The 21,131-nt window shown below is 39.8% G+C and overlaps 1 protein-coding gene across 3 annotated transcripts in view; it reads right to left on the bottom strand.

Annotated features, from left to right (window-relative positions):
* EPB41L4A (erythrocyte membrane protein band 4.1 like 4A) overlaps positions 1-21,131 on the bottom strand; it is a 224,375-nt gene that overhangs the window by 136,085 nt on the left and 67,159 nt on the right. For all 3 annotated transcript variants that reach the window (XM_074995228.1, XM_074995229.1, XM_074995231.1), the window contains exon 3: positions 837-941. In XM_074995228.1, coding sequence (XP_074851329.1) covers positions 837-941 — 105 coding nt within the window. The remainder of the gene's footprint in view (positions 1-836; positions 942-21,131) is intronic.

Genomic DNA, 21,131 nt, shown 5'->3' with positions numbered 1-21,131 from the left:
ACCCTAGGGAGAGGACTACTGGGCAAGGGGTATATTCAAATTCCTCATCAACACAGACATGCTGGCAAAACTTCTAAATGTAAACCTCACTTTACTCTCGTGTAAAATTAAACTAATACAAAGCCTCTCTCTTGACTGGTCTATTCAGATTGTACACTTTTTGGTAGTGGATCTCTCTCAACTGTGTGTATGCAGAACACCTACCAAGCACCAACCCCCCTTTCACTTCGAAACAGTTCAGGCAGCGTCAAAAGCTACTCAGGGCATAAGCAGCTAAAATTCAATATATCCTGGCAGCCAAAAGCTATCTCCAAATCAGTAACATCACTCTAAAACATGGATCCAGGAAATGGCCCTGAATTAAATAATCTGTGCCATGCCCTCAAACACTGCTTCTGTGCTGACCCCTCTCTAACCCCAACCAAATCAGGAATTAGTCACAAAAGGTTCACTTCCAAACATATGTCCTATTCAGGGAAACTATGGGCTAAACACTTGGATGGTTTAGTTTAACAGAAAAAATTGTAATTGTACTTTTTTACATATGCTGTTTTATTACTGGTCATTTCCAACATGTTTTTCATTGTATTTTTTAATCACCCCATTTCTGCTCCTATTTAAGACAACAGCAAAAATTCTAGTAACTTCAGCAAGAGTAGAAAAATGGCCTTTTGGCAAAAATAGTTCCTTTCAACAGGCAAATTAAAGAAACTACTAGAGGAAATCTTACTCTTTCATAAGATATTGATTGTATGACAACCAAGCACACCACTGAGAAAGGTCACCAACGATGAAGTTTACAACTAGAAATTCAACATGTTGTATATTTTACTCACTGTCTGATGACTTCTGTCACAGTAACGCAGCCCAAAGTAATCCATCTCCACAAGGTTTAAGTGACGCAATACGTAGCCCAGGACAACCGACCCTCTCGTTGACTTCTGTGGGAAAGAATTTACAGAGTCTTTTCATAAAGGTGTTCTGCCTTTATCAGCCATGCACAGTGGTATTCATGCATTCAGTTAGCCATGTCTAAAAAAGGAAGCAGTTTTATTGGCTAGAAACAATTCAGGTTGTCTTTAACCCAAGCCTCACTTAAAGAAAAAAAAAACAATTTCTCTTTACCTGCATGCAATCAAACATTTTGTAAACAGCAAAATTTGGTAACGGTTATAAACTTACTTCCTAAATACATTTATGTATGTTAATAAACCTGAGAGTTTTCTTAGACACTTGTATTCATGGCACAAATCTGTGGTCTGACCCACATGACAGATTTCAGTTTTAAAATCTTGTGCTCCCTTCAAGCATGGCACTCTCAGTCAAGATCTACCATTGCACATCTGAGGAAAATGTTGCCCTTTATGCTGCTCCATTATTATTCTCTATGAAGAATGCTGCTTTTTATTCCCTTTAATTTTAAGATGTTTTTAAAAGTGGAGACAGACCTAATCCAGTGTTCGGAATCCACATAACGCCACTGTGTTTTGGAGTACTGTTGCAGCATTTAAGGTCCACACTTAAATATAACCTTGGGGAAGTGGCTCAAATTACTCCTTCATTGTTGGCATGTTAGACACGCATTGCTATTTAAAGGCCTTTTATTTGCATGCTGTCTCACAACCAGTGCTAAAGGTCTGAGTTACTGATTGTTGCTGATGTTACATCATTGACCATTCTGTCTGGAAAGATCTGGGCTTGGTAAATAAGATTGTCTCTCTTTTGAAAACTTGTGAATTTCAAACTAGGAAATTTGGATGAGAGAGATGAGACATTTCTGAAATAAGGTGACATGATGCTAAAAATATAAAAAGCACTGAGTGTACATATTTATTTTTTCAATATTAACGGTTTAATATTGTAATAAAATACTTGTAGGGAAATAAGACAAGTTTGTGAAAACAGGATTTTAGTCAGCTTTTCTACCTAAATATTTTCCCTGAAGAGTACTTAGGATTGGATGGCTCTGGCCTAAACTGAGCAGACTCAGTAGCACGAGACCACCATGTACATACACTTGTAGGGAATGCTACCATGTATGCTACCCACTTTACAAGACATGAGGCAATAGCTGTTGCTGATAAAATTGCCAGCACAACAGTTCTGGAGTTCAAGTTCTATCAGAGGGCTACCAGGATTACATCCACGGCATTCATTACATCCATGACACGTGAATCTGCAAGAATTATATACAATCTACCTTGCATTAAGATCAGACTTGCTAGAAGCCTGCATTCTTAGAGAGAAACTCACAGTAGAACAAGTTCATTTGAAAATACCATCTGCAATGTTTTCAAGACAGAACAAAGAATTGTTCAAATGAGTCATAATACTTTGCTTTATATTTCACCAACATGACTTCCTAAACCAGAAAGGCAGGTTTCTACTGGCTGAACAAAATGACAACTGGAACATTGAGAAAATAACTGATTTTATTTTTTAACCAAAATAAAACTGCTACTTTAAAAAGACAATACAATGTTATACTTTAAAATGTTCACATTACTGCAGTTTTTGGAACTCACTACATTTTCACATCATACAATATTCACTATATCCAGAGAGGTGGTTGTTCTGTTTGGTTTGGTTTTATTTACTCAGTGGTACTAGCACAGTCAGATGAAGCATCCAATCCAACAAAACAAGGGATTTAGCCCACTCCACAGGGAAATAAAGTGCATCAATCTCTGGGGACAGAGAGGAGGGAGCAGGGAAGAGGTGAAAACAGAAAAGACTCTTCTCTCTCACGTGAAGCCATAACTACAGTCACAGAGAGGTAGCCATGTTACTCTGTATTTTCACAAAACAAAAAAGCAGTCATGTAGCACTTTAAAGAGTAAATTAATAAAATACTTATAAAATAAATTATTTTGGTAGTCTTTAAAAAGTGTTACATGATTGACTTCTTTTTTCTCTTCACAGAAGCTACTTCAGCCCAAGGGCTGCCTCTCTCACTCCATACACAGTATTGCTAGCCCCCAGTATTCAAAACAGTAATTCGGACCCCAATGGCTCATAATCCTGGTTTTAGGAATTAGGAGATTTAGATGAATTTAAAAAGTCTCAGTTTGCACACTAACCAGCCAAGTCTCAATTTGCACAGTGCATGCTCAAGCAGAGAAGATCTTTAAATTAACACTATTTAATATTTACACATTCACCTAAACAAATGGGTATACCTTAATTTGCCAGATACATGGTCAAACAGAGAAGAAACTTTGATGATGTTAAATATTTACAGACATCTCCCAGGACAATCACATAGCACAAACTAGACCAGAGAATTTAACATAAGCCTTAGGATTAGCATTAGGATCTCCCAAATTCATTCCTCTCTCTAGTGTTCCCTCTAAATTGTGTAGTTGTGAAGCTAAACAGAAGAAGAGTTTCAAATGACCGCCAGCTGATGAGCAGTGCACCCACAGATAGCTTTTTTCTTTCTACTGCAGTGCACATTTGCCCATGCCTCAGTGCACACAAAAATTTATTCCAAACATGGATAGAAAAAATCTACATGTGAATGGAAAAGAATAGAGGGAACATGGTCTCTCTCACTTTTAGTTCCCTGATAAGCAATATGACAACCGACTTTCAATTTCTCTATCACTGAGGTCTCTGCATGAAAGACATGGGAGAATGCATGTACCTCTCCATCTCAAGCAATGTTGCAAGACAGGACTTCATTCTCACATAGCTCTGTCCTACGGAGTTTTATCCAAGTTCAGGCACTGATTCTACAAAATTAATTTGTAATGGTTACTGAAAATACAGGTTAAGCACATTCTGCCTGGTCATTGTGGATTAACATACAATGATTTCAAGAGTGTTGGAAAATGTTACTAAACTGAACTATTTTTGAATACTCCTGTTTTCCATTTACTTCTATCAGCAAAAAATATTTTAAAAAGCTATTTTAAAAGCATTTTCTTAATCTAACAAACTAATAGCAGGGAAGCGTCTGTGATGTTAGCAGTTGTCCATTCCCCAGCCCTTTAATAACCACTGCCTAGAGCCATGGGTCCCAACCTTTTCAGTAACACGGCACACTTCAATGAAACAAACAAATTTCACAATATACCCACGCTTTCTGCCGAACTGATTGTTCATAAACATCACATTTACTTACATCTACTATGATTATGGTCTTACTAGAGGTCTGCAACACAAGGGTGCACACAAGTTAAACAAGGATCAAATGCATTGATGTTTCAAATCCACCACAGAACACACCATCTTCGACAGCAGTCACAGACACATCTTCAAAATCTGTTCAACGCCATGCTGGGGGTGTTGAGTGAACAAGTAGCCACTGAAAGCAGGCTCTCTCTCTGACTGCCCATTGGAGCCAGGATGCAGCATTTAAACCACATCCCTGCTCCAATAGGGCCCCCACCCTCCCTGCCTTTTGCCACAGCAAGGAGTGGGGCGGGATCCCTGCCAGCTCATTCAGGCTGGGAAACAGGACTTCATCTGCCTCCTGGCATGCACGTGGTCCTATAGGGTCAGCTTTTTGCCTCATGGTGGCTCTGCAAAGAGCCACCATGGGGGAAATAAACAAAATTTCATGGCACACTTAGATAGTTCTCACAGCATGCTGGTTTAAAACCACTGGTCTGGAGATGCTCTTTCACAAGTAGGTGTGAATTGGCCTCTCTTTACTCTGAGCATCTCTTGTGATGAGACACATATTTGACTTTGTAACAATGGGCTTACAACAGACACAAATGGTCTCCCTTTAGGACTTTCGCTGTGGCTGTCATTCGCCATTAACTTGTGCAATTAACTAACAAAATTAACCCTGATTTTAAAAATTCATCACAATTAACTGCATTAATAATAGAATGCCAACTAAAAATTAAATATTTTAGGTATTTTTCTAAATTTTCAAATATATTAATTTCAATTACAATACATAATGCAAGATGCAGAGTGCTTATTTTACTTTTTTTTTTTTTTTTTTACACAAATATTTCCACTGTAAAAATGATTTAAAAAAATCAGTATTTGTCAATTCACCTCATACAAGTATTGTAATGCATTCCCTTTATTGTGAAAATAACTTACAAATGTAGGATTTTTTTTTTTTGGCTACATAACTGAACTTAAACCAAAAAGTATGTAAAACTTTAGAACCTACAAGTCCACTCAGTCCTATTTCTTAAGCAGCAAATCTGTAAGACAATGGTGCCCAACCTGGGGTCCGTGGACCCTTGAGGGCCCACAACAGTACTGCAGGGGTTCTGTGAAAAAAATAAAAGATAAATACAAATGACCATAAACAATAAAAGATAAATTAAAATGATCATAGAAAATAAATGGCAAAGTTACAAAAATTTTTTTTTAAATAATTGCTATTTTTTCCAATAATGTTATTAATTGCTGTCAGAAAATCTATGTTATGGCACCTTTGTATGAGAAAACAATCATGACAGTTAAAAGCATACAAATGTTAACCATAAATTCAACTTTAATGGGGATCCATGAATTGTTTGGCAGGGTAATTGGGGAGCCACACTAGCACAAATGTTGCGAACCAGTGCTTTAAGACAAACACACTTGTGTATGTTTACAGGAGATACTGCTGCCTCTTTCGTATTTACTATGTCACCCATAAGTGAGAACAGGCACCAACATGGCACTTTTATAGCCAGTGCTGCGAGATATTTACATGCCAGCTAAAATAAGGGGCATACCTATGTTTAGCCTCAGCCCACCTTCCAAAGACATGTTTCCTTGCTGATGATGCTCAGTGAAAAATAATATATTAATTCAATCTATGAATCAACTCATTGGAGAAGAATGGAGAAGAATTATACATCTGCTTTTCTGTTTATCCACAGTGTGCCATATATTTAATTCAGTCTCAAATGATAACACAGCACGTTATTTATTGTAAGAACACTTGTACAGCATATTTGACCAAATGCAAGGAAGATACCAATGCTCAGCAAAGATACAGCTGCAGCATTCAACCCAAACTTTAAGCCTCCGAAAAGCCTTCCACAATCTGAGAGAGGTGAGATGCAAAGCATGGTTTCAGAAGTCTTAAAAAAAAGTGACACTCCAATGTGAAAACTACAGAACCCCAAACCACCAAAAAAAAAAAAAAAGTTAACCCGCTGCAGACAGCATCCAATTCAGATGATGAAAATTAACACTTGTCTGTCTTGCTTTGGATCCCAGCAAGGAGATATGCCCTGTACAATGGTGGTTGAAGCATGAAAGGATGCGGTAAAGCACAAAAGCACATGTGGCACATATATATCTTGAGACCCCCAGCTACAACAGTGCCAAGTGAATGCCAGTTCTCACCTCCAGGTGGCACTGCAAGCAAGAAACAGGCAGCATTATCTCCTGCAAACTGTAATTGTACTTGTTTGTCTGGGCAATTGGCTGAACAAGAAATAGGACTGAGTGGATTTGCAGGTTCTAAAATTTCACATTGTTTTATTTTTGATCCGTGGGGATGGGATTTTTTTTTTTTATACAATTCTGTATTTGGAAATGCAACTTTCATGATAAAGAAGACTGCATTAGAGTACTTGTATTGGAAGACTTGAAAGATACGATTGCTTTAGTTTTTATAGTTATTTTTAATTACATGCAGAGTAAAGTGAGCATGTACACTTTGTATTATGTTGTAACTAAAATCAACCTATCCGAACATTTAGAAAACGTCAGAAGTGTATAAAACATCACTATGGTTTAAAAGTGCAATTAATTTTAATTGCTTGACAACCCTAACTTTCAAATGTGAACTAAAGAAATTTGCCTCCTTCCTGAATATTCAGAAACCCTATGATTCTGGTTCATCTTAGTTTAAATGGTCTTGTACAAGCTTTACAAAGCATTAAGCTAAATGGTTATAGAATCCAACAGTTTCCTACCTGTACATATTTGCAGTATATTTCCCAAATTTGTGACCCATATGTTTCATCCTCGCCTTTTTAGACTTCACAGTTACCAGAGTCTGATTCAACTCGATCTTCAGAACAGTTTTCCTTTCATAATCTAGGTTTGTAACATGTGATACATAAACTGAATAAAACCATTGAAATAGAGAGTCTCCTATCAACATGAGCAACTAATTACGTGGGTTGCTTTAGTAAGTGAAGGAGAAAAGCAGTCACGTAGCACTTTAACAAAATAATTTATTAGGTGATGAGCTTTCCTGAGGCAGACCCACTTCTTCAGACCCAAGAAAGGCTGTCACCTAATAAATCATTTTGTTAGCCTTTAAAGGGCTACAAGACAGCTTCTTCTGTTTTGTGAAGATACAGACTAACACAGCTACCTCTCTGTGACTATTTAGTAAATGAGGAGATTAGCACATTTGTGTGGTTGATAGTGAGAATCTTTCTGAGGTTGGGTGGTTGTTTATAGTAAAGTACAGATGAGAAAGGTGGGTGAGAGTCCTGTCCTTTCCTACAACCACCTAACCTCAGGAAAATTCTCACTAGCAACCACATGCCTTACCACAGATATATTAATCCTAAAACTTTTCCATGCAACAAACCCCTTTGCCAACTCCTTCCACATATTTACTCTGATGCCACCAAACACTGGACCTAACTACATCAGTTAAACGACAAGGGGGTTACATTCCTGTACCTCCACTAATATGATATATATGCTATCACGTGCCAGCAATGCCCCTCTGTTATGTATATTAGACAAACTGGACAGTCACTTTGCCAAAGAATGAAGGTACACAAATCAGGCCTGAGGCATCTCAACACACACAAACCTGCCAGTGAGCAATTCAGTGATGAGGCCACATCATTCAAGACCTGAAAATTTGCATTCTAAGAGATTTTGACACCAGATTACAAAAGGAAACATCTAAAATCGGAGTTCATTCTCAAATTCGATACTTTATGCCGTGGTCTCAACAAAGATCAATTACCTTGCGCATTACAAGTACAGTTTCCCCATCTTTGATATTCATAGTGACCTCAAGCAACTCACTTAACAGGCACATGCAGCAAGCAATTTTCTTCCCCTTCTCCCCTCCCTTTGTCCCACTTCTGTCTTATGTAGTTGATGCATCAGAAAAAAAAATGAAATGAAAACTCTCTTTCTGTTAAATCCTCATCGTGTCAGTTAACTTTTATCAGAATTACAGATCTGAAGAAGTGGGTCTGTCCCATGAAAGCTCATCACCTAATAAATTATTTTGTTAGTCTTTAAAGTGCTACAGGACTACTTTATTGTTTTGTGATGACACAGACTCTATGAACATTTTGTTAATTTGCATAATAGGAATTAATTTTATGGACAGGATTTCATGTAATCTGAATTTAATTCAAGATTTTTTTTTTTGCTGGGATATTAACTAAAAATACAATGATGTAGCTTGGCATTTCAGAATCAATGAAATTCCACATCTCAGTATATGAGAGACCAATTAAGTTGTTTTATCATTCTATTTACCTTGCTACAAATAACAACAGCTGCTGTGTATAGTGGAAAAACGCCAGCTATCAATTATGGGGGCATCTGCTATACATTTTGGAGGTTACTCTACTGCATCCTGAAATATTCTACAGGAAATTACAGATTTAATGGATGGAACATGACAGCCTCCCAGTCTGAGAGAGAACAGTGGTGTCCATTACTGGTTAATTCCTGATAAAGCGTCAGCTTAAAAAAAAAAAAAAAAAGACAAAAATTATGTTGTCATATACACGTATGTCAGATGTAAGTTTGGGTTTTAGAATTCTTTTCTGAGGGAGCGCTAAAAGAAAACTCGGTAAACTAAGTAATCATGCTTGTTCTAAGGCAGAAATGAAGATATTGGCACATTTTACTTGGAAGCGGAATCATCTCTCTTGAACATATTAAGCATCAACATATTAGAGATAAATAAGAAACTTTCGAGAAAGATGAGCAGTGCTCAAGTTTGTAAGAACTCACATTTGCCGATTTTCCACACAGCTACTGTGTACAATTCCACATACTTTTGGTGAAACGATAAAAGCTGGCTATCCTACAGCAGCAAGAGGCAAACAGCGGCAGTACAGTACGCAATAGAGTACCTATGTATATGAAGGAATCTGATTCAATTTTGTCCCTGAAACCCTGGGGCACATATGAGCTGAAGATACTATAATATACAGATATAGCACAAGTACATTTTATGGCTCAAGGCCAGCTGAATGTGAACTCACAAATCATACACTTTAATGTATTCTTCAAAATTTCATTTACTTTAATTTATTCAAATGAATATGAAAAACAGATCCTTCCTTCCAGTCTTGACAATATGAAATCCCTCTGACATACAGGCTTTTAGTCTCACAGAACTTCAGAAATTTTAAAAAATGTTTGTAGTCAGGATTTTTAGGACGCTCTGCACAGTCATGTATAAAAAAAAAGAGAGTTCATTTCCCACTTCTAGTCTCTTGAACATCTACAATCTTTCCTTCCTCTTCTGCCAGAAATTGAATCTCCATTAAATTACTACCCTAGCTAGGCAAGATTCATTCCTGCACTAGTGATAGAGATTCTACCCCTAAAGAGCTATACATTTGCAGCCTGTAATTCAGAAACAGAAGCTACAAACTATTGGGAAGAGAAGACTCACAGATTGCCAGAAAAATGGCATTTTGATAAAAAATAGAAACACGTTCAATTTCATTTTTCACTTATACAATGCCTCGCATCAAAGAAACAAGCTAAGAACTTCAAACGACTGAATTAGTTGAAGGATCTAAGCAGTCCTGTTGAATAATCATGACAAAACTCAATGAAGTAAAGATAGATAATTCTTCTGCCTAATTTAAAAGTTCAAAAGGGGTCTAAGAACCAAATCATCATGAGAACATGCCAGTGAAGTCTGGAGTTTGCACAGACTGCTATTCTCTAGGTAGAGCATCCCACAGAAATAGAAGTAAAACAGAGCATCGTTTAAGAAAGGAGGATTACAGTACATTTAGTCTGTAAAGGTCAGTATACTTTTCTACATTATCTGGCAAATTCATTTGCCTTACAAAGAGTTAGGCTGCAGCTACACTGTGGCCATAACTCGAACTAATTTATCCAATTTGCGCAATACAAACTGCATAATTTATTTCAAGTTAACATGTTTCAAACTTGGTGCCATGCACATGGCACCTAAGCTCAAAATAAGTGGCTATTTCGAAGTTTCCACTACCCATCGAATGATGAGGGTTATTGGAACCAGAATACCGCACTCGAAATAGTGCTGCTATTTCGAGCATGGTGCTTAGCCGTGGAGCTGCTATTTTGGGATACATTTGTATCCCAAAATAGCAACTATAGCATAGCCATAGCCTTAGTGTGCCAAATTAGAAAAATAAATTAAATAATTCAAGTTTGAAGCAGAAGAATTTTAGATCACCCAGATGTGTGAAACAGTGCAGTCTGCACAACACAATTCTATTCTGTAGCTATTAAGCAGGGGTCAGCAAGCCCCAGCATGGGTGCCAAGACTGACACACAAGCCAATTTTCATCAGCGCACGAGGCAGGAGCTCAGTCCTGCCCCTCTTCCCCCATGTAGCCAGGAACTTGCTCAAAGCCATGCCTCCTGTGGATTTAAAAAAAGACCAGATAATGCTAGCAACCACTACCTAAGTGGCGAAGCTCTGCATCTTTATTTATTAATGAAGCTATTATAAGTAGGACTATTAGTGACTTTAAAAAGTATCACCAGCATTCAGACCCTACATACAGGTCAAAAGGTCAAATTTTGGCACTCCGCCTCCAAAATGTTGCTGACCCCTGTACTAAAGTAAAGTTCAACTCAACACCACATCACCTGATTTGATTTCATTTGGTAAGTACCTTCAGAGTCCCTGCCTCTCAGAAGGTAATTTTACATTATGACAGTACATAACTTGAACTTCTATGCGATACAGAAAAGCTTGAGGATGTTTGTGGTTTGAAAGGCTTGTTTCATTAGGAGAAACCCCTTTTTCTTGTCTGCATTTCTGGTTTCACCGACAGAAAAGGACTCTGTCTTTCAGAAAAAATGAATTCTCTCTTTGTCACAATCATTTTTTCCTATAAGAAGGGCTCTACTGTACCACTGTTCTTCTGAGTACTTTTCCTTAAGTAATTCTTGTTACATCTCTTGTTTAAGGAAATCTTCTTTTAAAATCCTTCTCAAAACAAATCTGTGACTGTCTTTACTGAAGATCACAAATTGTTCCTTGTGTGGGAGTATTCCTCAGAAGTCTTGTACTTTTATATTTGCACAGATCTGGTTCAGAATCTTTTCAATTTGCCATTCTAAAGCCATATTTTTTTATATATATATATATATTTTTTTTTTTTTGCCTCTCCAACTGCAGTCCCAAAACCATTTTGCTATATGTTACTATTATACCAGTATAAATCGAAATTAATTCTACCTATGTCAACAAAATTACTCTAGATTCATTGTCTCATTATATAATTTAATAGTAATTTCGTAACAATTCACCTGCTCCTGCTGTTTCTCAACTAGAGTAAAGCATAAATTTCTAGATTTGCTCAATTTGGCTATGTTCTTATTCTTGACTTTATCAAAGCATGTACAGGTTACACACCCTTCATTTTGATCTCATAACTTGTCCATTACATTTTTGTTTCTATTTTGGGCTCTGTAAAAGGCTTCCTCTGTTACACTGGGCATATGCAAAAGGAAACTGAATGAGGAAATGCCTTAATTAGGATGCACGTGTCCCTACCTTTCATATGCTGGACATATCAGCCTGAATGTTCTTGTAACATAGCTTTCTGTCGGGTAATGTATGGAGCACTCTACGCATATTGCCTACTGTGATTTTAAAACACAAGTTAAAGAAAAGATCCTGCCTTCAGGAGCTGTACATCTAAATATACCCTTTGGATAAATAAGGTTAGATATCAGATTGTGGAAAGAGAATGCCACTGAGGAGATCAGCATTTGACAACTTGGAGAAAGATATGAGTCCAAAAAAAAAAAAAAAAAAAACTGAAAAAGCAGGAAAAAGAAATTGCACTTCAAGGAACAAGAAATGGAAGGCATTCCATGCATAAGGGATCATGATGAAAGAATAAAGATGCATTTTAAAACATGAAAGAAAGCACAAAGAGAACGAAAGAAGGAGACAAGAGACCTATTAGAAGAGAAAGGATGATCATGGGAGAAAGTGCAAGTAGCAATGTTAGCAGGAAGAGTTGAATAGGCATAAAGATAAGATGTGGAACTTGAACTGGGCAGGAAGACAGCATGAATTCAAGGAGCAGTGTATGGCATTTGGCACAATGACAGAGTAAGAGGACACTATTTCATCATAAGTGTTTTGGTGGGTTGGGGGCATGAAGAAGAGGCGAGATTTGGGAAGACTACAGAGGAGTAGAAGTATATGATTACCAAAGTAGGGGTCAGTATTTCACAGAAAAGAGCGATTTAAGCAATAGAAAAAAGAAAAAAAAAATCTTAAGAGTCTAAATATGAGGGTGTAGGAGAGGAGAAAAAAATACAAGAAGTTGACAAGGACATCCAGGATGAGATGTTAGGTGATGTGGAGGGTAAAATGAAACTTAAAACAATTAGCGCCAGGGAGAGAGGGTTTGTACTTGGAATCTTATACCTCCCATGCAAGCAAGTTCTATCTTCAGCTGTGACATTACAGCCATTTGTCCTACTACGGAACTGCATAAACAGAGGATTGGCAAGGTCCAAATGCTCTCCATTTCTACTCCCCTCATACCCTACCCAAACAACACTTTTTTAATCAATAATTTTAGCCAACTTCTGCCTACCTAGAATTGGAAGACATTAACATCATGGATACTGTACGAGGAAGATGAGATACATCTATCCCTCGATTTACAAACAGATTTATAATGTTTTCACTCTAACTATGTTTCAACTTACAAGTATATTTTCACTGCAAAGAAGGACCAATCTTCATCTAAGCATCCACTTTGTAAGCAACAAATGCAGAAGAATATGGCAGAACGCAGCGCAAGGTTGACTTATCTACCTCATCCAGCTCTTCCCAGTTGGTTCATGGGCTTCGTTGTGTTTGTGTCATCTCAAGTATGAGTAATATAAATCTTCAAATATCTTTGTTATTTGCAATCATCATGGGTCCTAGGTGTGAAAAAGTTGTTCAGGAGCTGTCACTAAGGCCAAGAAACCAAGGAAAGCAATATCCGTGGCTACCAAACTTGAAATTATTAAAATAACTGAAGAGGGCCAACAATCGAAAGACATGTTGAATGATGAACCTGGAAGCATCAACAGTACGTACAATCTTTGTGCAGAAAGATTAAAAAAATGGCAGAAACATATGTTGGTGGAACCAAAAGTTGCACCAAATAACAAAGGCCAGGGATGCAATAATGTGTACACTTGAAAGACTTAATACGTTGGATCAACAGCCATAGTGAACGCAACATACCTGTGAGCTTCCTCATTATCAGGGAGAGGACCTGAAGAAGAAAGCCAAGGAAGACAGGCAAGCTGAGGCCATCGAAGTAACATTCAAAGAAAATCGCGGTTGGTTTGAGTGCTTTCAAGTGCATTCACATTATCATAGTCATTTTCTGAGGTCTAGCATAATCGAAAAGCATGGGTGACAAACCAGGCTTTTGCTAATTACATAACCAGTTACTACCTTTCATAATTTCTCTCTAAATATTGTGCTGAAAGACATTCAAATTTAAAGCTTACTGTCTGCAACTGTTGATGAGATCTCATACCTGCATCAGATGGAGAAGACACGCCAACAACTAAGCAGTTGTGGAAGAACTACATCATCAAGATTGCTATACAAAATATCACAACTGCATGGAATAAAATTACTCCAAGTATTCTAAACGGTGTTTGGAAAACGCTATTGCTGAAATACGTCTATGATAACAGTGGTTTTGAGGGTGAAGTGAAAGACATTCAAATTCTATCATGCAACTGGCAAGTCAAGCAGGATTCAATGAGGTAGACACAGACGACGTTCAAGCCCAGTTAATATCACACGATGAAGAATTGTCTAATGAAGGGTTCATTAACCTGGATGAAGAAAGGTTATCAGAAAAGGAGTAGGAAGAACTGGATGAACTACAAAAAAAACTGGACACTAAAACACTCAAGTTTTCAGTGCACTGGAGACAGCTACACAAATTCTCGATGACAACGATCCCAACTTAGAACAGAGTTCAGCATGCAAGCAACAAATTTATAGAGCCGTTCAAGGTTATCAGGAGTTGTAAGACAGGAAAAAGAGGGCTGCAGTACAAACTTAAATTCTTTCAGTTCTTTCAGTTTTTTCAACCCTATCACCACCTCGTAAACCCTTATCATCACTGTCAGCTGATCCTCAACACTCAGCCTCAAAAGACGAAGATAAAACTCCAGTTAAGGAGGTTGAAGTTACTACAGAGCTGTTTCCGATGATGACGCAGATTACCCCATGGAACTTGCATGAACACCACCTTCTTCACCACTAGCTAAGAAAATCAGTGGCAGTAATAACTGTCATAAAAAAGCAATAAAGTAGCACTGTTCTTATTTTTATGATTGTATTATATTGTAACGTGGGGACAATATCGGGCAATTCTTTTTTAAAGTTGTGAACAAGTCAGAAGTTTTACATTGAAATTAACAGGAATTACATTTTTGATTTATGAATTTTTACCTTGCAAACAGAATCACAGAATCATAGGGCTGGAAGGGACCTCAGGAGGTCATCTAGTCCAGCCCCCTGCTTCAAGCAGGATCAACCCCCACTAAGTCATCCCAGACAGGACCTTGTCCAGCCGGGACTTAAAAACCTCAAGGGATGGAGAATCCACCACCTCTCTAGGCAACGCATTCCAATGCTTCGCCACCCGCCTGGTGAAGTAGTTTTTCCTAATATCTACCCTACACCTCTCCCTCTTCAACTTCAGACCATTACTCCTTGTTCTGCCATCTGACACCATTGAGAACAGTTGCTCACCCTCCTTTTTAGACTTCCCCTTCAGTAAGTTGAAGGCTGCTATTAAATCTCCCTTAAGTCTTCTCTTCTGTAAACTAAACAAGCCCAAATCCCTCAGCCTGTCCTTATAGGTCTTGTGCTCCAGACCCTTAATCATTTTTGTTGCCCTTCGCTGAACCTGCTCCAGCAAATCCACATCCTTTTTATACTGGGAGGCCCAAAACTGGACACTATATTCCAGATGTGGCCTCACCAGTGCCAAATAAAGAGGAATAACTACTTCTCTAGATCTGCTCAAAATGCTCCTACTGATGCACCCCAGTATGCCATTAGCCTTCTTGGCTACAAGGGCACACTGTTTACTCATAGCCAGCCTTTCATCCACCATAACCCCTAGGTCCCTTTCCATCGTACTGCTGCTGAGCCAGTCGGTCCCCAGCCTCTAACATTGTTTGGGATTCTTCCACCCCAGGTGCAGGACTCTACACTTCTCCTTACTGAACCGCATCAGATTTCTTTTGGCCCAGTCCTCCAATTTATCCAGGTCCCTCTGGATTCCCTCCCTACCCTCCAACGAATCTAGCTTTCCCCCTAGTTTTGTGTCATCCGCAAACTTGCTGAGGGTGCAACCCAGTCCCTCATCCAGGTCATTAATAAAGATGTTGAATAACACCGGCCCCAGAACCGAACCTTGCGGCACTCCACTTGAAACAGACCGCCATCCAGATATTGAGCCATTGACCACTACCCGTTGGGCCTGACCATCAAGCCAGCGTTCTATCCATCTTATAGTCCAATGATCCAATCCATATTTCCTTAACTTATGGACAAGAATGTTGTGGGAGACCATATCAAAAACTTTGCTGAAGTCAAGGTATATCACATCCACTGACTTCCCCATGTCCACTGTCAAAGTTTGACTCAGACTCACAATTTATCAGACCACTCTGTTTTATTAGCAAAGCCGCTCTGCTAATACATTTAGAAGTGAGCCCCCCGAGTGGGGCTTGTGTCTCTTAATTTATACAGTTTTTTGGAGAACAAGTTACAGAGAAGTTACAGACAAAAGAAGAAAAAGATTTTAGTCACCACCCTTCGAGATCCCTGAGACCAGTTACATATCTTCAATTACCTGCCACCCTTAACAATCTCCTTTAACAGCTTCCAGTTAACTTAACTAATTGCCCTTCACACCTTCCATTCTGATGCCTGCTTCTTAGACCTGCTGGCTCCATCTTAATTGCTTCTCCATTCAAAAGCTAACTGTCCCTACGTGTGCTCCCTCAGATACTTTGTAACATGTTTTGGCATGCCCTCTCATATACAATGTATCCAGCATGTCCCCTTATACAACGTTATACTTATACAATGTTATACTTCCACACCACAGAGCTTGTTACCTCGTCATAGAAGCTAATCATCTTGGTCAGGCAGGACTTGCCCCTCGTGAATCCATGTTGGCTACTTTTGATCACTTTCCCCTCTTCCAAGTGCTTCAAAATGGATTCCTTGAGGATTCCCTCCATTATGTTCCCAGGGATTGAGGTTAGGCTGACCGGTCTCTAGTTCCCTGGATTGTCCTTCCTTCCTTTTTTAAAGATGAGCACTACGTTTGCCTTTTTCCAGTCATCCAGTATCTGCCCTGATCTCCAAAAGTCTTCAAAGATAATGACCAAAGATTCAGCAATGACCTCTGCCAATTCCCTCAGTACCCTGGGGTGCATTAAATCCAGACCCATGGATTTGTGTACATCTAGTTTTTCTAGATAGCTCAGAACTTGTTCCTTCCCCACAGATGGCTGCCCTCCACCTTCCCATACTGCATCATCTAGCACTGTCATGGGGAAGTTGACTGTCTGTGAAGACTGAGGCAAAAAAGGCATTGAGTACTTCAGCTTTTCCTGCAACATCTGTCACTAGGTTACCTCCCTCATCCAGTCATGGCCCCACACCTTCTCTGATAACCCGTTTATTGTTCACATGCCTGTAGAAACCCTTCTTGTTACTCTTCACATGCCTTGCCAGCTGCAGTTTCAATTGTGCTTTCGCTTTCCTGATTACTGCCCAGCATTCTCCAGCCGTATGTTTATACTCCTTAGTCAACTGTCCACATTTCCATTTCTTGTATGCATCCTTTTTGAATTTAAGCTAACTAAGGATTTCCCTGTTAAGCCAAACTGGTTGCCTACCATGTTTGCATTTCTTACTATGCAACTTGCTACTTATGCAACTTACTGCTCTTCAACTCTTTTCCCCTTCATCTTCGTTTCCCAAGGGATCCTGTTCATCCGGTCTCTTAGGGAGTCAAAGTCTGCTCTTCTGAAATCAAGGGTCTGTACGTTACTGCTCACCCTTCTTCCTTTCATCCGGATCCTGAAATCTACCATCTCATGGTTGCTGCAGCCCAGGTTCCCTCCCACTTCTATTTCTTTGACTAGTTCTTCCCTGTTTGTGAGCAGCAGGTCAAGTTGCGCATGACCCCTGGTCGGTTCCTTCAGCACTTGTACCAAAAAGTTATCCCCAACATTCTCCAAAAACTTCCTGGACTGTCTGTGTGCTGATGTATTGGTCTCCCAACAAATGTCCGGATGATTAAAGTCTCCCGTGAGAACCAGGGCCAAATGGAATGGATTACGATCATAAATCAAGGGATAGGTGCACTACTAAAACATCAGCCTACAGTGATAAAAAGAGTTAACCCACTACGACCACTTCACATGATTACACACACAAAAATTGCATTAAAAGAACATTATTAAGATATGGAGTCAAACAATCAAAAAATGTCCAAATTCAGGTTGCTTGTGCAATGCTAATTCAGCAGCTTTGTGTATGTGCAATCATGTAATGAAAGACTTTTTTCTACAAGAACCCTGCCATATTCCAAGCACTACAGATGAAGTGTTCACTTACAGAGCAATGTACTTACAATGTACTTGTTTTCTCCTTGTTGTCCAACATGTGGCCTCATGCCTCGTTAAGTGTGAACCTTCCAGTTTATGCAACAAATGAAAGAGGGTACCAACACCACACAACCCCAGTTTTTCAGGGTTGCCAGGCATACAGTTTTCAACCAAATCACCCAGTCAAAAACAAACCCTGACAGCTCCAATCAGCTGCACAGCAGAGCTAAGGCAGTTTCCCTGCCTGCCCTGGCTCCATGGGGCTCTCAGAAATAATCCTCATATCTGGCTCCTAGCCAGAGAGACGCCCATGCTACCCTGCCCCCAGTGCCAGCTCCACAAATCCCATTTTCCAGGATCTGTGGTCAATGGGAGCTTTGGGGACAGAATCTAATGACCTGGGCAGTGCACAGTGCCTCCTGGACTCTCCAACTAGGAGACACACGTGCTGGCCACTTCTGGGAGCTGTCTGAGGTAAGTGTCACCTGGGACCCCAAACCACATGCTCCACTCCTGAGTCATCCTTCTCTACTCCACACCCTAATGCTCCCAGTCCCACCGCAGACCCTGCGCTCCCATCACCTGCCCCGACTCGGAGGTCCCTCAGCAACCCCACAGCAGCTCTATATTGTGTGCTTAATGACGGCAGGGGTTCTGTGGAATTTAAGTCATAAGAATGGATGTATCAGGTCAGACCAAAGATCCACTTAGTCCAGTATTCTGTCTGCTGACAGTGGCCAATGCCAGGTGCCCCACCGGAAATGAAGAGAACAAGTCATGTTCTCCATCTGTGTCTTCCATGGACGTGCAAGTGATCCATCCCGTGTCACCATTCCCAGCATGCGACAAAATAAGTTGCAGACACCATTGTTGTCAATATACAAAAGACTTGGACAATACATACATACATACATAAGAGGACCAAATTAGTACTGCAAAGGCAACCTTCAACCTGGCATTGCCTAACTTTTGAATGGTAGGCGTGGCAATATTAATATGCGTTTAATGTGATTTTTCTGTAACTGGTTTTCTAGATTGAAAAAACTGGAAAAAGCAAATTCCACTAGGTTACACCACAGTGACACCACCAGCAGGTATGGAACCAAGATCCGTCAAACCTAATGGGGCTACTGATAGCATTAGTAAGCCACCATCTCTGTGGACTGGTGGGGGCGAGGGGAAGGTGATACCTTGCCAGTGATTTTCACAGATATCTACTTACAGCAGAACAAGGTGGAAGCTGAGGTATTTTGCATTCCCTTGCACAATGAAGCACACTGTGCTATAGTGGGCACAAATTCCTCTGCCCCCTCCCCCCAAGACATGGCCTTTTCTACCCTGTCCCTTGCAACGTGCCCATCATATCTCTTCCTTATTCCTGCCTCTTCATTCTGTCACATTTTCCTTGCCTGTCCAGTCCCTGTCACCACTACACAGACTTCGCAACCCAGTCTCAGCTTCCTTGTACAGCACGTCATACTCTCAAACCTCTGAATTCACCCTCTCTGTCTCCCCTCCCCAGCCCATCCCAGTTCCCCAAACCTTATCCCCTGTCTCTCCCAGGCCCTCGGTTCCAGTTCCCCTCTCTCCTGTTCAAGTTTCCCACTGATTCCCAATTTCAGTCTCCCACTCCAGGCTCTATGTCCAATCTCAGTGTCATCCCTGAACCCAGTTTCTTGTCCCAGCCCCTTTTCTAATCTCTCCCCCAGCCCACGGTAGTACAGAATTGCAGTTGCAGACAATGCCCTGTTCAGCTCCTAGCTCGGACTATCCTAATGCAGGCAGAATCTTCACGGAATTTAGCTGCCAAGCGCCAGCAGTTCTCTACTAAGCATCTGAGAATTGTAAGAATGAAGCTTCATAATGCTGCCAAATCTAAGTGCATTTTCACGTGGCTCACAAAAGGCACATCCCTGACACAGGGACAATCCTGATCAATTTCAGGCCTCTGCTCTAAAGCATGAGGGTGTTTGAGCTTCTCAAAGAAAAGAACAGAATTTTTTAAAGTGGCACAACCGTGCTTTTTCCTTATCCTCACTCTCAAACAACTGAATTATTTGTGGCTTAAATTTCCAAAGATATCAACTGGAAGCAGATACTAGCTGGAAAATTTCAGCCCAAGCACTTAATAGCTGTGTCTACACTAGCCAAAAACTTTGAAATGGCCATTTCGAAGTTTACTTATGAAGCGCTGAAATACATGGTCAGCAGCTCATTAGCATGCGGGTGGCCTTAGCACTTAGAAATTGACGCGGCTCATCCAGAAGGGGCTCCTTTTCGAAAGGACCCCGGCTACTTCGAAGCCCCTTATTCCTATGAGCAGATGGGAATAAGGGGACTTCGAAGTAGCCGGGGTCCTTTCAAAAAGGAGCCCCGTCTGGATGAGCCGAGCGGCGGCAAGCCGCGTCAATTACAAAGTGCCGCGGCCGCCCGCATGCTAATGAGGCGCTTAATATGTATTTCAGCGCTTCATTAGTAAACTTCGAAATGGCCATTTGCATAGCCATTTTGAAGTTTTTGGCTAGTGTAGACGTAGCCAATGTGTGGCAAAGTTATAATCAACTGCAAACTAGATCTTACAAAGGGAAATGTCAGGCAACTTTAATAATAGGCAGTTCTATGATAAATACTGAGAATGGTCACACTGATGGAACTGTAGTTTGAGGTTTCCGAGATTAATATTTCATGCTGGAGAAGTGTCGATTGTTTTAACATTGCAATTTGACCTCAGCTGAAAACAGTTTGACTTGTGGTTGAGGACACTGTTTAAGACGACATCCGTTCCCAGTTTAAAGGGTCCAAGTGATGAGGAGTTTACCACAACCCTGTGTAAACTGCTCCAAAGGTTAATTAACCACGTAGTTAAAAGTCATGTTTTTATTTCCCATCTGTATTTCTCTAATTTCTGACTTGGTGTATCCTCTAAAGAACAACTATCATTCCTGCACATAAAATTAAATACCTCCTCTAATATATTTAGAAGTCAAAAATTATTTATGAAATGCCACATGGGACATAACCACTTGTCCTAAAAACTCCGTGACACAGGCTCACTTTGGCAGCTACCTGACCATTTTTCTTATTCAATCTTATCTGAATTGAAGGAAAATTTGGATTCACTTTAAATTTTGTCATAAGATTAGTCTAGGAGTTTGTCTGAAAATGAAAAACAGATCATACCAAAAGATGTTTAATTACAATGGCCTTTTCTTATAGAAATGATACAAAAACATGAAAAACTTAGAATAGTGGGAGTATTCTTCCAAAATACAATTTTTTGGTATGTCTTGGTATGCTCATGTCTATTCAATTTA

The sequence above is a fragment of the Carettochelys insculpta genome, chromosome 5 (genome assembly GCF_033958435.1).
Source record: "Carettochelys insculpta isolate YL-2023 chromosome 5, ASM3395843v1, whole genome shotgun sequence".
NCBI lineage: Eukaryota > Metazoa > Chordata > Testudines > Carettochelyidae > Carettochelys > Carettochelys insculpta.
Note: the sequence above shows the minus strand (reverse complement) of the source record. Positions and strands in the feature narration are given on the sequence as shown.